The sequence below is a fragment of the Nesoenas mayeri genome, assembly GCF_963082525.1.
Source record: "Nesoenas mayeri genome assembly, chromosome: 4".
Classification (NCBI taxonomy): domain Eukaryota; kingdom Metazoa; phylum Chordata; class Aves; order Columbiformes; family Columbidae; genus Nesoenas; species Nesoenas mayeri.
Window position 1 is genome coordinate 6,026,433 of NC_137540.1, and position 12,828 is coordinate 6,039,260.

Below are 12,828 nucleotides of genomic sequence, written 5' to 3' on the forward strand. Positions count from 1 at the left end.
TAATACAGAAACCAGTATTATTTCCCATGGCCTAAAAACCCTAATGTATGCCTTGTAACAGTTACAGAAAGACAAATGTGTGCATTAGGAAACTTACTGTTGTAGATATGTGCTCAGGAACTTGTTTTTTCAATAATATATGGTTAATGTTGTAGGAAATTGATTTAAAAAAAGCCTTGCTATAAAGTGTTGATACACTAAAAAAAACTAAGAAGAAATATTATCTTTTGGTTTTGTATGTTTAATGTGAGAAACATGCTAAAATTAAAAAAAAAAAAAAGTACACTGATCATTTCCCTGTCAGTGATTTGTATGTGAAAAAATAATGTATATATGGAACTATTCTTTTCTCTCAAGAAGGGCCTGCAGTCCAATTATTCAGACAGGATGTCTTTAATAGTGTCTTATGTTAAAATCAGTTTTATCAGATAGTAGAGGGAGCACTATTTCAAACCTTTTTTGTTCTAAATTCTGTATTCTTTTATGAATGTTGTGTTCCGATTTCTATTTCAGGAACGTCAGTTCAGGAGGAAGATGAAAGATAGTGTCGCTGAGGAACATTTATATTTGGATTTTTCTCATCAGTACAGAGATGGTATCTTCCCTCTTCATACATCTATTTCACTGTTTTTGCTCTCCTACTGTGACTGCAAATTATTCAAAATTTTCCTAGTGCCAAGTGGTGAAGATGCAAATGATCAGCTTGTGACAAAAAACTTCCTTGGCGATCTGGAGGTCCATTTAATCTCCAGACATCAGCTTCCAGTGGTTGTGCAGAGCTGCTGTTTACCTGCTGTTGTTGTGAAAGATGGCAAGTTCTGCCGAGCTGGGCTTTCTGTTGTCTTAAGGCATATAATACAGAAAACATACGAGGCAGATCCATCTAAAAAGGATGTTTTGGAACTCTTAGGCTTTAAGAAGACCTGCTTAAAAGCTTGTGCTGAAGTGAGTACATCTCTTTCTCTTAGATACGTTAGGGTTTTAAATAAGCATTAAATACTCTAAAGTAGACTTTTAATATTGATGTAAACTAAGTTATTTTGGTAAGAAACTTTCATTTGCTTAGAAAAAGAAATTTTCTCAATGAAGAAGTATCAGTATTTTGACATAAACATGAAAAATATTTCTTTTTAAAGATACTACTTTTTGACAGCACAGAAAGGATCTTATATTAAAAAAAATAGGTCAGTTCTTTGTTTCATGTCTAGCAGTGTAGTTTCAATGAGTTATCAAGTACCGTTCTTGCAGTTTAAAGTGAACTAAGGAGTACCTAATGGCTGCCCAGAGAAGCTGTGTGTGCCCATCCCTGGAGATGTTCCAGGCCAGGCTGGACAGGGCTTTGAGCAACCTGGTCTAAGTGGAAGGTGTTCCTGCCCATGGCAGGAGGTTGGAACTAGATGATCTTTAAGATCCTTTACAACCCAAACCGTTCTGTGATTTCAAGAGCACCAGATACTGTTAGCCTTCTTCACTGCCAGGGTGCACTGCTGGCTTATGTTTAGCTTATGCACACCAGGATGTCCAGGGTCTTTTTAGCAGAGCTGCTACCTGGCCAGGTAGTCAGTCCCTAGCCTGTGCCATTACTGGTGTTCAGTCCAGCCTAGGTACAGGATGTTTTATTGAGTTCCGTGTCAGTTCTTGTCGACCTGTTCTCTAGCCTGTGCAGGTCCCTCTGAATGGCAGCTCTTTCTTGGAGTTTGTTGACTGCTCTGCTTAACTCACTGACATCCTTGATGTGAGTGGATTCCATGTCCCACCCAGGTCATTGGTAAATTAGACAGGATAAGCCTCAGCATAGACACCTAAAGAGCTCCACTTCTAACTGACCTTCAGGTAGAGTGTGAGCCGTTAGCCGTTGCTACCATTTGAGTTTATTTCAACCCATTTATCACACAGCAGTTTACTCATCTGGCAGCTCATCCATCTAGACTTGGCTCCCTCACTGCTCTCAGGAGGTTGAACTCCACTATTTTGTCATCACTACATCCGTGGCTGCCATTGGTTACTGTGCCTCCAACCTGGGTCATCCCTGTTGGTGAGTAGCAGATCTGGGGAAGCATATCCCTGTATTAGACCATCAAGCACTAGCATGAAGAAATTGTTCCTGACATCATACGGGAACCTCTGGTTCTAATTTCTTCTTGGAACATCTGGAAAACTTGATTCTGTATTTGAGATAGCTGCAAAGTGAGTAAACTGAATAAGAAAATACAAGAGTTTAAAAAATTTGAAATCTTTAAGTACAGATAGTAAGAAAAAGAGGACAGGGATAAGAACATGATAATCTTTTTTGAGGTGCTGTTTGGTTAGACTAAAGTTCGTCTATGTTGCATGCTAAAAGAACACTAATAATGCGTTTCTGTAAAATAAATGTGCTCAAAATCTGTTTGGTGTATTCTGGTTTTATTACCAGCACTTGGTAGAGATCACATACATAAATTGATCACAGCTTTGCTTCTTATGAGGTACTCAGCCACACCCTAATCTTATGCCAATAATAAGGAATAAAAATATGCTATACTGTATAACTGTTCATTCTATTATATATAAGGCTTACCTTCCTAATTCTGCTATTGCAAAACTAATACAGAATATCTGAGCTTCTGAGATTATCGAAGAATGTATTTAAAGCTAGAATTTCTTCACTGGACAGAATGGTACTGTGGATTTTGTTTCTCTTTTTGTAGAGACATTAATTATATAAATTTATCTGACAGGTCAGCCAGTGGACCAGACTTTGTGAGATCAGCATACCTCTGGCTGTTGAAGAATTTTTGGCGGCATCTCCTGAGCGCTGTCAGACTGTTCCTCCTGACATTTTAGAGCTTGAAAGGAAGCTTGGAGAACCTGTCCGAGTACATAATGATGACAAAATTCGAAGGCAAAAACTTCAGCAGCAGAAGGCAGTTGCCAAGGCTGCGGTGCCTTTACTTGGTAAAGAAGCAGCAACAGAGGAAGGAAAACCAGTGGAAATGCATGAACTCCCAAGTTTGGAACTGAGCATCGCTTTCTCCAAGCTACTTGTCCAGGAAGTATCAGATGCAGTCAACAGGGAGGCACCGCACATCAGGAGAACAAAAACCTCTGACCTTCCGCTTTTGGACCACGTTTTTGCAGAAGGGCTTTATTTTACCTTGGCAGATATAGTGCTGTTGCCGTGCATCCATCAGTTCTTGGTAAGGTGACAAGTTCTTCAAATATTAAGTAGTGTATATGTATTTTTTTTAGGAACTGGAAAGTTGTAAGATATGTTAATTTAGAACACAGGGTGTTCCAAAGATGGACCCAATTTCAAAGCAGCATACAGGATGTTTCAAAAAGATGGACCCTATCTCTCCACAACCATGAACCACCCATGAGTGAAACTCTTACCACTTGAAAGGGTAGGGCACAGAGTTTCAAATTTTTACTCCTAGATGCCTCATTAAACCGTTTGTCAATTCTTGTGTAACATGTTGCAATTGTGAAATACACTGCTTTGAAATTGGGTCCATCTTTTTGAAACACCCTGTGTAATGTGATGTTAGTGATGTGAACTTAAACTGAAACAGAATATTGAAACGGAATATTTGTCTTTGTTTTTGTACAGACAAAACAAGGGATTGGTGAGATCACCCAAATTACTTTTAAACATATAGCATATAAATACTCAGTAAATACTGTTAACTGTTAAAACATTATGCTGAAATATTTTTGGTACCAAATTGCCTAGGAAGTTCCTTCATGAAAATACTTAAAATGGACACTTAAAGGATATCCTAATATGCATAAAGCAAAAGTAGGTAAAGCATGAGCCTATTTTAATTTTCGTTTCATTGTACTAAGGGACAAGGCAAAATGAATTCCTACCTAGTTTGTTGCACTTTTACTACATGGATATTATCTGGATTGGAATTCTTTTCGGGAAAGATTTTAAACTTTATGTGACTTTAACTGGACATGGACAGATATGCCTAAAAGAAAACAAATAGCTTCTAAGAAAGTAAGAATGCCTTTTTGGGAGGCAGTGAATAGAGAGAGATTCAAGGACAGTGGTGGCTTCGTAGAGGTGTAAATACTTGACTTTCCTTACCCATACAAGACCTGAAGAATTGACAGGGGAGACTTCCAAAAGCTCATTTGTTTATGCTACTGCTATGTAATTTCTTGAGGTTGTCTTGTGAATATTTTTTTGTTTACAAATATTTATCTTTAATGTATGGTGTGTTATGATTTCCAGTGTGCTTATTTCTCCTCATAATAGGGTAATTGTTCTTAATCTTTGCTATTGTTTTTCTTCTAGTTTCTAGAATTAATATGCTTTGGGAGGAAACATTCCTATGAAGCCAGCCTGGCTTTTTATCAAAATAAGCCAGTTTAGTTGCATATATGTAGATAAAGGTGTGTGCCTAGGACAGCATAACACCTACATGTCAGGAAATCTTTTATTTTTCTGTGCAGTTTTGTTTTTCCAAATCTTAGTCTATATTCTTCATCAAGCAAGGACTGATTGCTGTGACCCTGCTTAGAAATGAAGGGTTGTGTCCAGGGCACCAGCTTCTTTGGGATGTGGTTCAGCCCCTGAAACTTCAATAATCTGTAGTTTTGTCATTCATGGTCTTGTTGCTGCTAAACTGTTTTCTACAGTTTGTGGAAGGTCCTTTGTTTACTGCAGTGAAAGAAGTTCCTTGGAAAAGGTTACCTTGCTTGAAGCTCTTGGAGTTAAGTTTATAACTGAAAAGTTATGATTGAGTTACGATTCTCCTTGTAGTCCTATGAGATTGGCTTTTTTTTGTAATAGAATCTGTGTTAACTGGATGGTTCAATAAAATACTGATAGAAAGTCCACGCTTTCCTTTAGGGGATTTGAGTGGTTTCCTATCAGATTGTGCAAGTATTTTAGAAATGTTGGGAGTGTGGTCTATTCAAAGGTGCCTTTGTCTCTCTTTTCCTTTGCAGTCAACCTAGCATATTCCCAATCCTGGACAAACACCAATGGACTGCATTCAATTATCTTAGTCCTTGTTTTTTTTCAAGAGGTTTTCTCAGCACAATGAGGAAAATATGATGTATGCTAGCAAAGTAATATTGACACTGTATATAGTGGGTATAAGCAAATTTAATTTTGAGTGTAGGACTATTTTGCATCTTGTGATGTGTTTAGAGATTGCAGAAGATCTCTCAGTCTGTATATGGAGGAATTTGAAACCTTCCAAGAGTTTTAACTGGATAAAACAGGAAAACCACTGACACAGCTGGCAGTCAGGGCACCACATGGAATGTGTAGAAATGGGGAATAAATCTTTGCCCCCCAGCAGAGAATGTTGTTTTAAAAACACTGTCGCAAGTGGCAAAGCTGATTTTAGCAGTTCCTGTGCTCCAGGATTCTGTTGGCCAGGCTATTGGTTGTGTCAACTTGACTGTTATTTGAATCAGTAAAATACTCATATCTCTGTACCTTTAGATCGATGATGTGCTAAAAGCTCATTTCACCCCTATTGTAGGGCAGAACCTTATTTACCTGAGTATTGAATCTTTTGTGGTGAACCTCTCACTTTTTACAAAATTTATCTGGGCCTGAGAAGGAGATTCCATGTGTGTGTGTCTTGGTTGCTTTTTACAGCACTTCTCTAGTAACTGCCAGTGTCTTGCAGATTCTGTTGTACAAATATCTAAACAGTGGGATTAGGAAAGTACATCAGAATATTTTTTGAGCCTAATAAAGCTGTGCAATGTGATTTTTATTTACTTTTTTTCTTTTAACCCTCCCCAGGCCACTCTTTTCTCCCTCTACCCTTTTCTCACCTCTGGAAAGAGGTAGGGCTTAGTAGTGCAAGTGACTTGAGCTCAGCTTCAAAACCAATTTTCAGGTGGAAAAGCTTCTGTGGTAAGACACTGTGAGAGTCTTGCTCAGCACAATCTGTGTACTTAGTTTTATGAGGATGTATACACAGAAAAGAATTAAAGAAATTACAACTGTGCCTCTATTTCCCATGACAGTAAAATGATACAATTTTGCCGACTACCGATATTCCTGCAGTTACTCTATGAGATGGATATCTAAGCTTGTGTCAGGAAGATCTCTGACTGAAGTTGGTATTTGCATTTCAAGTTTGCAAGTTGGTTTGCCAAATTTGCCTTATGGTGTTTGAAAACAAATGGAACTCCTGGAGAAGATGCTGTCAGTCAGATTCAGAGAAACAATCTGTAAAATCAAGATAACTACCAAAGAACATTAATATGTGACAAATGTCCAATTTATCACTTCTTTAACTAAGATTAACATCCTCACTTTATTTCTGCATGATGATAGCGGTATAGGAGTCCAGAAGTAGGTTTATGTGGCTACCTTTGAATTAAGATGATGAGTTATTTTACAGTAATGGTTATTAATTCATCTCTGCTTTGTTGTTTGTTTGGTGTTGTGGTTTTTGTTTTGGTTGGTTTTTTGTTTATTTGGGTTTTTTTGCAAATTACATAATTTAGTAGTAACAGCAACTTCTGTATGGATGATACTAAACAAAAGTAGTAAGACAAAACACTTTCCTACTATTTAAAAAACCTTTAATGTATTTCAGTCGTCTTTATTTTTCCAAGGCCTTTTTAAATAAAAAGGGCATAACTTTTTACAGTAATGTTTGATTTACTGGTGTGGGGCATGAGAAGATTCTTGGATCAGATGCTTAATTGATTTCAGCAATCCAATTGAAATGATTCTGTCAGACGTTCTGTGAGCAGCTGAGAATGCTGTATTTATTTGCTTTTCATGTGTGACCCTTGAGCCCTGGTGGTCTGCAGCTTATGAACTGTATATTGGGTAATATATTTGTGTTAGCTCACACCAAGGATTGTCCTCGAAAACTGGCATTCAGTTTCATTTTTACCTAAATCATAAGACCTCTGCGATAATGTTGCCTTATTTCTGTTCTCTGGTGAATGATTGTTTTCTAAGCATTTATACTTTAACTCCTACAGTTATCATCAAAACTGAGTAACTGGTAACTTAAAGCTTCTTGCAGGCAGTGGGTTGAAACTACTCTTGAGGATGGAAGTGCCAGAGTTTAATTCTGTGTTAAAATGTTATTATCATTTGCATAACTGGACTTGCTGCATTATGTTTAAAATAACCATTATAGTTGCACTTCCACTTTGCTCTATGAGTGTGAATAATAATGAAGTCTTCAACGGTTATGTGTCTGGAAAGTATCATACAATCAGCTAGTCAGGTCTCCTCACATTTATTGTAATAATAATTACCAAAAGTAAGATAATGAAGCTGAAGAGTTGTTTTTCATTACCTCATTCCATTTCTGTTATCTTTCTGAGGTTAGTTTAGTCATGCTTTCTATTAGTTGTAACTGTTTAAAATTAACAGAAGAATAACAAAAGCTTTCTTCTCCATCTGGGAGAAACCACTATTCACTTTTTAAAATACAATTTAAAACACTTGTTAGCAAGTGTAACAGTGCCTCTTAGAATTGCTTTCCAAAAGACTTCTTCCTTAACTGAATTAATGTATTTCTGCCTGTGTCACTATTAGGATATTGAATTAGATACTAAAATTACACAGTTGATCCTCCCTTTACTCCTTTAGCTATTAATAATTATTTGTGATTAGCCTAAGAACATTATAAACACAGCATGCAAGAAATGCTTGAAATTTGGTGTCATTTCAAGTGTTCTTTAGCAATTTCTGTTTCCACACTGAGGACAGATATATGGAGGAGCACTGCTTTTGCATGGCCTCTTCTGCTGTTTCCTGTAATCACGATTTTTAATGTTCTGATTAAAGCAGGTATGACATCACAGAATACTCAAGGTTGGAGTAGTTGAGGTTGGAGAGCACCTCTGGAGATCATCTTGTCTACCCCTCCTGCTCAGAGCAGGGTCGTGTCCAGTCAGATTTTGAGTGTCAGTAAGGATGGAGATTTTGCAGCCTCTCCTGTTAGAGGAGGATCTTCACTGTTCTAAAACATTTGGGAACCTATTGAAGGACACTTCATCTCACCATCCTATATACTTCATTCAGAAAAGAAAAATACTAATTACCATTTTTGTATAAAAATATGAAGTTAAGATAGGAAAAAAGTTTGAATAAATATATGATTTTTAAAAAAGTTTTGGATTCAGTGCTACTAAAAAAAAAAGTGACAGATATAGTGCAAAGACTTCAATAAAGATCAGGGACAAGATATGCTTGTGCCTGTTTTGCTACATAGTCAAAGGTATTCCAGACTTGCAGTTGCCAGCTAAACAGCTGTCAGCGGATGAGCTTTTAAGGGCAGCAGGGTGCCGCTGGAAAAGAAGAGCAGTCAGGTACCATTATGTCTTGCTTAGTGTTCAGCATTCATTGCAAATTACTGTTTGAGTGGGGGATTTTTGTGTTGCCTTTGTTTTTTGGTTTTTTTTTTTTTGTGCTTACCAACGAAAATGAATCATCCTCTTGTTAGGAAATAGCAGATGATTCAGAATGTGACTTCAGTTGTGTTTTCCTGTTACTGACTGAAATAATGATTAAAATTGGTCATGTAACCTTTTTATCCTATTAAGCAAATAGGAATTGCAGATAAAGTCTACTGGCAATTCCCCTGCAGGCCTGAGCTCTTAACTAGCCAGCTTTTTGCATTAGTCTCATGCTCTGAATGAGCATTCTCAGCATGGAGCCAAGCTCATTTCTGTAGTTCATGCCACCTTATGGCTTGTAGGATGAAATTTACAGTAGCAGGTAACCTTTCCATTTTATTTTTCTAGGTTTCCAGCAAAAAACAAGGCAAAAATCTGGTAAATTTGCCTCTGATATCCAGTTGGTATCGAAGAGTTCAAGAAGTACCTGGAGTAAAGAAAGCTGCTGGCAAATGCAATATGGAGCTTCTCCAGCTTCCGGAGTTGATGTCTGCTCCAAAGGAACAGCTACAAGAATTCTCTTCTGTTCCTGATGAATTAGAAGAGGAGAATGAAGATAGCCATTTTATAGGTGGTCCAAGGCCAACTATGACTAAGTTAATGGTAATTAAGCTTTTTAACGAAATATTTTTAGTAATGATATTCTGCTTGATTTGAAATCGGTGAAATTTATTAGAATTGCAGAAGCTAAGTCTGACAGCCTTGAACAATTTAATACCTTTGGCTATTTACTGTCTGATATGCATTGACTTAGAAGCGATTTTACTTTTTTGTTCTGTTATATTTGATTGATACAGGAATTGAGTGAAGATAGGACTGCTGGAAGCCCTATTAATAATGATGGATAATCAAAGTAACTTTTTGTTTGAATTGCAATATTGTATTCCTCTTTTGAAGATATTTATATAAAGTACGTCAAAAACTGTTGCTTTTATGTTTGGCTTCATTATTGTTTCTGTGTGGTGTTGTAGTTGTTTTTGTTTGTCTGCTTGATAAGAGCTTTGAATATCTGGGAACCCTAATGAGTTTTATTAAAGAAAACTCTCCATCATGTTCCATGGCTCTTAATATTTTTTGCTTAGCAGCTGACATCATTTTATGAATGAGTTTTATGAATTTTCTAAAGAGAATTAACACGGCTTTCTTGTGAAAATGAGAGAAATACACAATTTGAATCCCATAAAATGTAGAGTTAACTGCCTATTTCAGTTAGACTGAAAATGTTGTGCACAGTTTGATCTGATGATGTTAAATTCAGTGGGAATTTCCCTACCAACTTCAGTGGGGAAAGCATCAGGGCCTTATTTTCTCTTTCCCTCTCCCTTTCACATAGGAAAATGGTGTTGAAGCAAAGTTTTCTCCTCATCCATGTCCCAGCTGGAGCCTAGACTGGACCAATCTACCATCTGCAGTCAGTCCTGGAGAAGGTAAGACTTGTTATGTATGTGTGTATGTATTTAACAGTACCTTCGTCTGGTGTAGTTGCTTAACTCTTTCATAGGAAAATATGTAACTTTTAAATGTATTTTTCAGAGTTCTCTAAAACAGGCAAGCAGTTTTAAGTCTGTTTTAAAATTCAGTATGTTTGGGACGCATGGTGAGATGACTTCCCTCAGCTCATCAACAGCTGATGACCGAACTGGGAATAAAAGCTTGGTCTTGATTCCTGAACCATTTTTTTCCCACTGTTTCCTACTTTCTGGAACTTTTTTTCATATCTAGAACAGTAAATTCTGACTACATGATGTTAATATGATCGGCATGAATGTTGTACGTGGACTGTGTCTCCCAAAGCAGCAGCAGCTGATTTTTTTCTGATGAAAATAACATTAATTAGCAAAGTTTGGTAGCTATGTATGAGTCAGTCTTCCCTTTTGTGGCAGAGTTTCCTGCCCTGTAGGGGTTTTTTGCTTTGATGGATTGCAGGGCAGTGTGATTCCTAGTGCTATAGTTCTACAAAGAAAAAACTGATTTATCGCAATGTTTGTTGTCTTAATTGGTCTTGTGAATATTGAATACCTCTTCTACCACACAGTTTCCTCTGAAAGGTCTTATACATACTGCGTGACAGTAAGTTAGTGAACAGTAACTCCTTTCTACAGGGAAGAAAAATGTTTGTGTTCTTTTTGTGTAAATAAGGTAACTTAGATACTTGGGTCAGTCTAGCCTCAGTGGCATAGAACTTCTGATTTAAAGAATACAGAAATATACATACAACATATAGATGCTCTTCAACAACCAGTATGTGAAATTCCTCACAGAATATGTTAGGAATCACTGAAGAGCTGTAGGCACTCACAGAAATACTGCTTTTGTTTTAATATCTGTGTGAATACATGCATGCATTCCCATCTGCTATATATAGGCAATGAAAATGTTATCCTATTTGAAGCTGGTTTTGTCTGGTTTGGATCTGTGTGTAGTGCACAAAGCCATGACAAAACCCTCATGTGTACTACAAGTAGATTTATAGTTTTATATGGAGTGTCCATCCTTTGAACATGAACTGTTTTCCTTTGATTTTTGTCCTGAGAGAGCTCTTTACTGGGATGTTGCACACCCTGCTTTAATTATTGATCCTTTCTTTCCTTAATGTGGAAGAAAAACAAAACAAAACTTGAGTTTGCATCAGTCAACATTACATCATGTTTCTTTGGACTTTATGTGGATGTTTTGGATATAGTTCTTATGTTAAAATAGCTTTGTAGTCCGATTGCTGAAATGCTCAGGGAGGATTAAGTGTGGTGAATTTCTGTAGCAAATTCCAGTATTTTGTCAGAAGTGAATAAACATTTTTGCTTATTTCCAATGCTTACTGTTTTGGCTGTAAGATTTAGTTCATAATTTTTTCAAGATATCTCTTCTATTTGAAAGAAAATTTTGTAATACATGCATAATGCACAAAACCACATAATGAATGTATATTTTGAAATCTTGTGTTGGAAGGAGTCTCTTGGACTCTGTCTGTCTGGGGGAAAAATCAGCGCCTGCTGGTTCCTGCCTGTGTGCTCACTCTTTTTTCACGTTTGCTGAAATAGTTACTAATGACGTCGATATCTGAAATCAATTTTCAGTTAAATTTTTGGGAAGATTTGCGAGCTCAACAAGGTGCCAAGAGTTATTTCACCTCCCTTGACCCAAGATCACAGTGATGCTGATGCCATTTTCTGATTTAGAGAAACTCCAAATTGTTGTGCTTTTCATTCAGAAGCAAGTGTCACATAGGATAAAAATAAATTTCCTGATATGAGAGTTGATTTTCAGTTGGATGCATCTGCATGCTTACCTCTGCTGTTCTAAGTGGTACTGTTCCCTTTCTTGATGCTTTTGCTGGCACAGCCTAATTGTTGTTACATGAATTGAATTCTCAGTATTTTAATACTAAATCCTACCTGGCACACTAGGAAAATAGTCACTGAACCTGACTGGATTTTAAACTGGATTTGAGTAATGTAGTTCAAGCTTCCTAACAAATTACCCCTATAACTGTAAATAAATTTCCTCTTACTAATGTTTATAGCAGTTGAGACAAAGTAAAGAATGTTACAGTTAAAACTCACTTTGTTTTTTATCCACAGTAAATTTAATTTCCTGGCAAATCTTAATTTGTTAGCGTACATGATATACTTTCTTTGCTCTATCTCAGCTAGCTGAGAATTTGTGTTACATGTATGTGGAAGTTCTGGGATTGAATTGTTCAGTCGGTCTGATGAGACCACCTTGCTGTCACAGCTATTTACTACAGAAAAGAATTATTGATGATTACAGTTCCAATGTATTATTTAGATGACACATTTAAGATTTTTTATAAGGATCATTTACTGTTGCAAAACCAAAGATTGTGACATTTTAGGCAGCAGTAGAAAGGATTTTTTGCCCTTTTTGGACTTTCAGTCAACCCTGGAGTCTTTGTTTGTGTTCCTGTCCTGTGTGTGTGTAACTGTTCCTTGTCTTCAGGTTAATTTCCTGTTAACTGCCAGGGCTTTGTGGAGATCAAGATCAGTTTGACTGGTTATGGTTAGAGGTGCTTCCTTTAGGCTCACCCAAAGCACATTAAGGGGTTGGGGAAAGTGTGTGTCTATGTGGGGAGCAGAGAGTGATAACTGTTGTCGCTGCTTTATTATTCTGATGATATAAGGGGCATGTCTTTGGTACTGTCAACAACTGCTACATGTACTGTAGCCCTCTTTCCCAGGGAGAGGCTGGACATTACCTGCTGATAGGAAGTAGAGAATAAATCTTTTGTTTTACTTTGCTTCTGCACATGGCCTTTGTATTTGCTTTATTAAACTGCCTTTATATTACCTGCAAGTTGTTTTTTCCATCTTATTTTCTATCTCTCTGTCCTGCTGAGGAGGGGAGTGATGGAGAGGCTTGGTGGGTACCTGTCAGGTGAACGTGCAAAAAGACCACTATAATAAAAACTAGGAGTGCATGCACAGTAAG

The 12,828-nt window shown here is 37.1% G+C and overlaps 1 protein-coding gene across 1 annotated transcript in view; it reads left to right on the top strand.

The window, feature by feature from the left end:
- Positions 1-534: 534 nt before the first annotated feature.
- The window catches only part of GSTCD (glutathione S-transferase C-terminal domain containing), a gene marked incomplete at its 5' end in the record, with an annotated part of 45,403 nt that continues 33,109 nt past the window's right edge, over positions 535-12,828 (top strand). Inside the window, 4 exons of the mRNA XM_080343639.1 lie at positions 535-945; positions 2,718-3,176; positions 8,731-8,985; positions 9,716-9,809. Coding sequence (XP_080199765.1) covers positions 535-945; positions 2,718-3,176; positions 8,731-8,985; positions 9,716-9,809 — 1,219 coding nt within the window. The remainder of the gene's footprint in view (positions 946-2,717; positions 3,177-8,730; positions 8,986-9,715; positions 9,810-12,828) is intronic.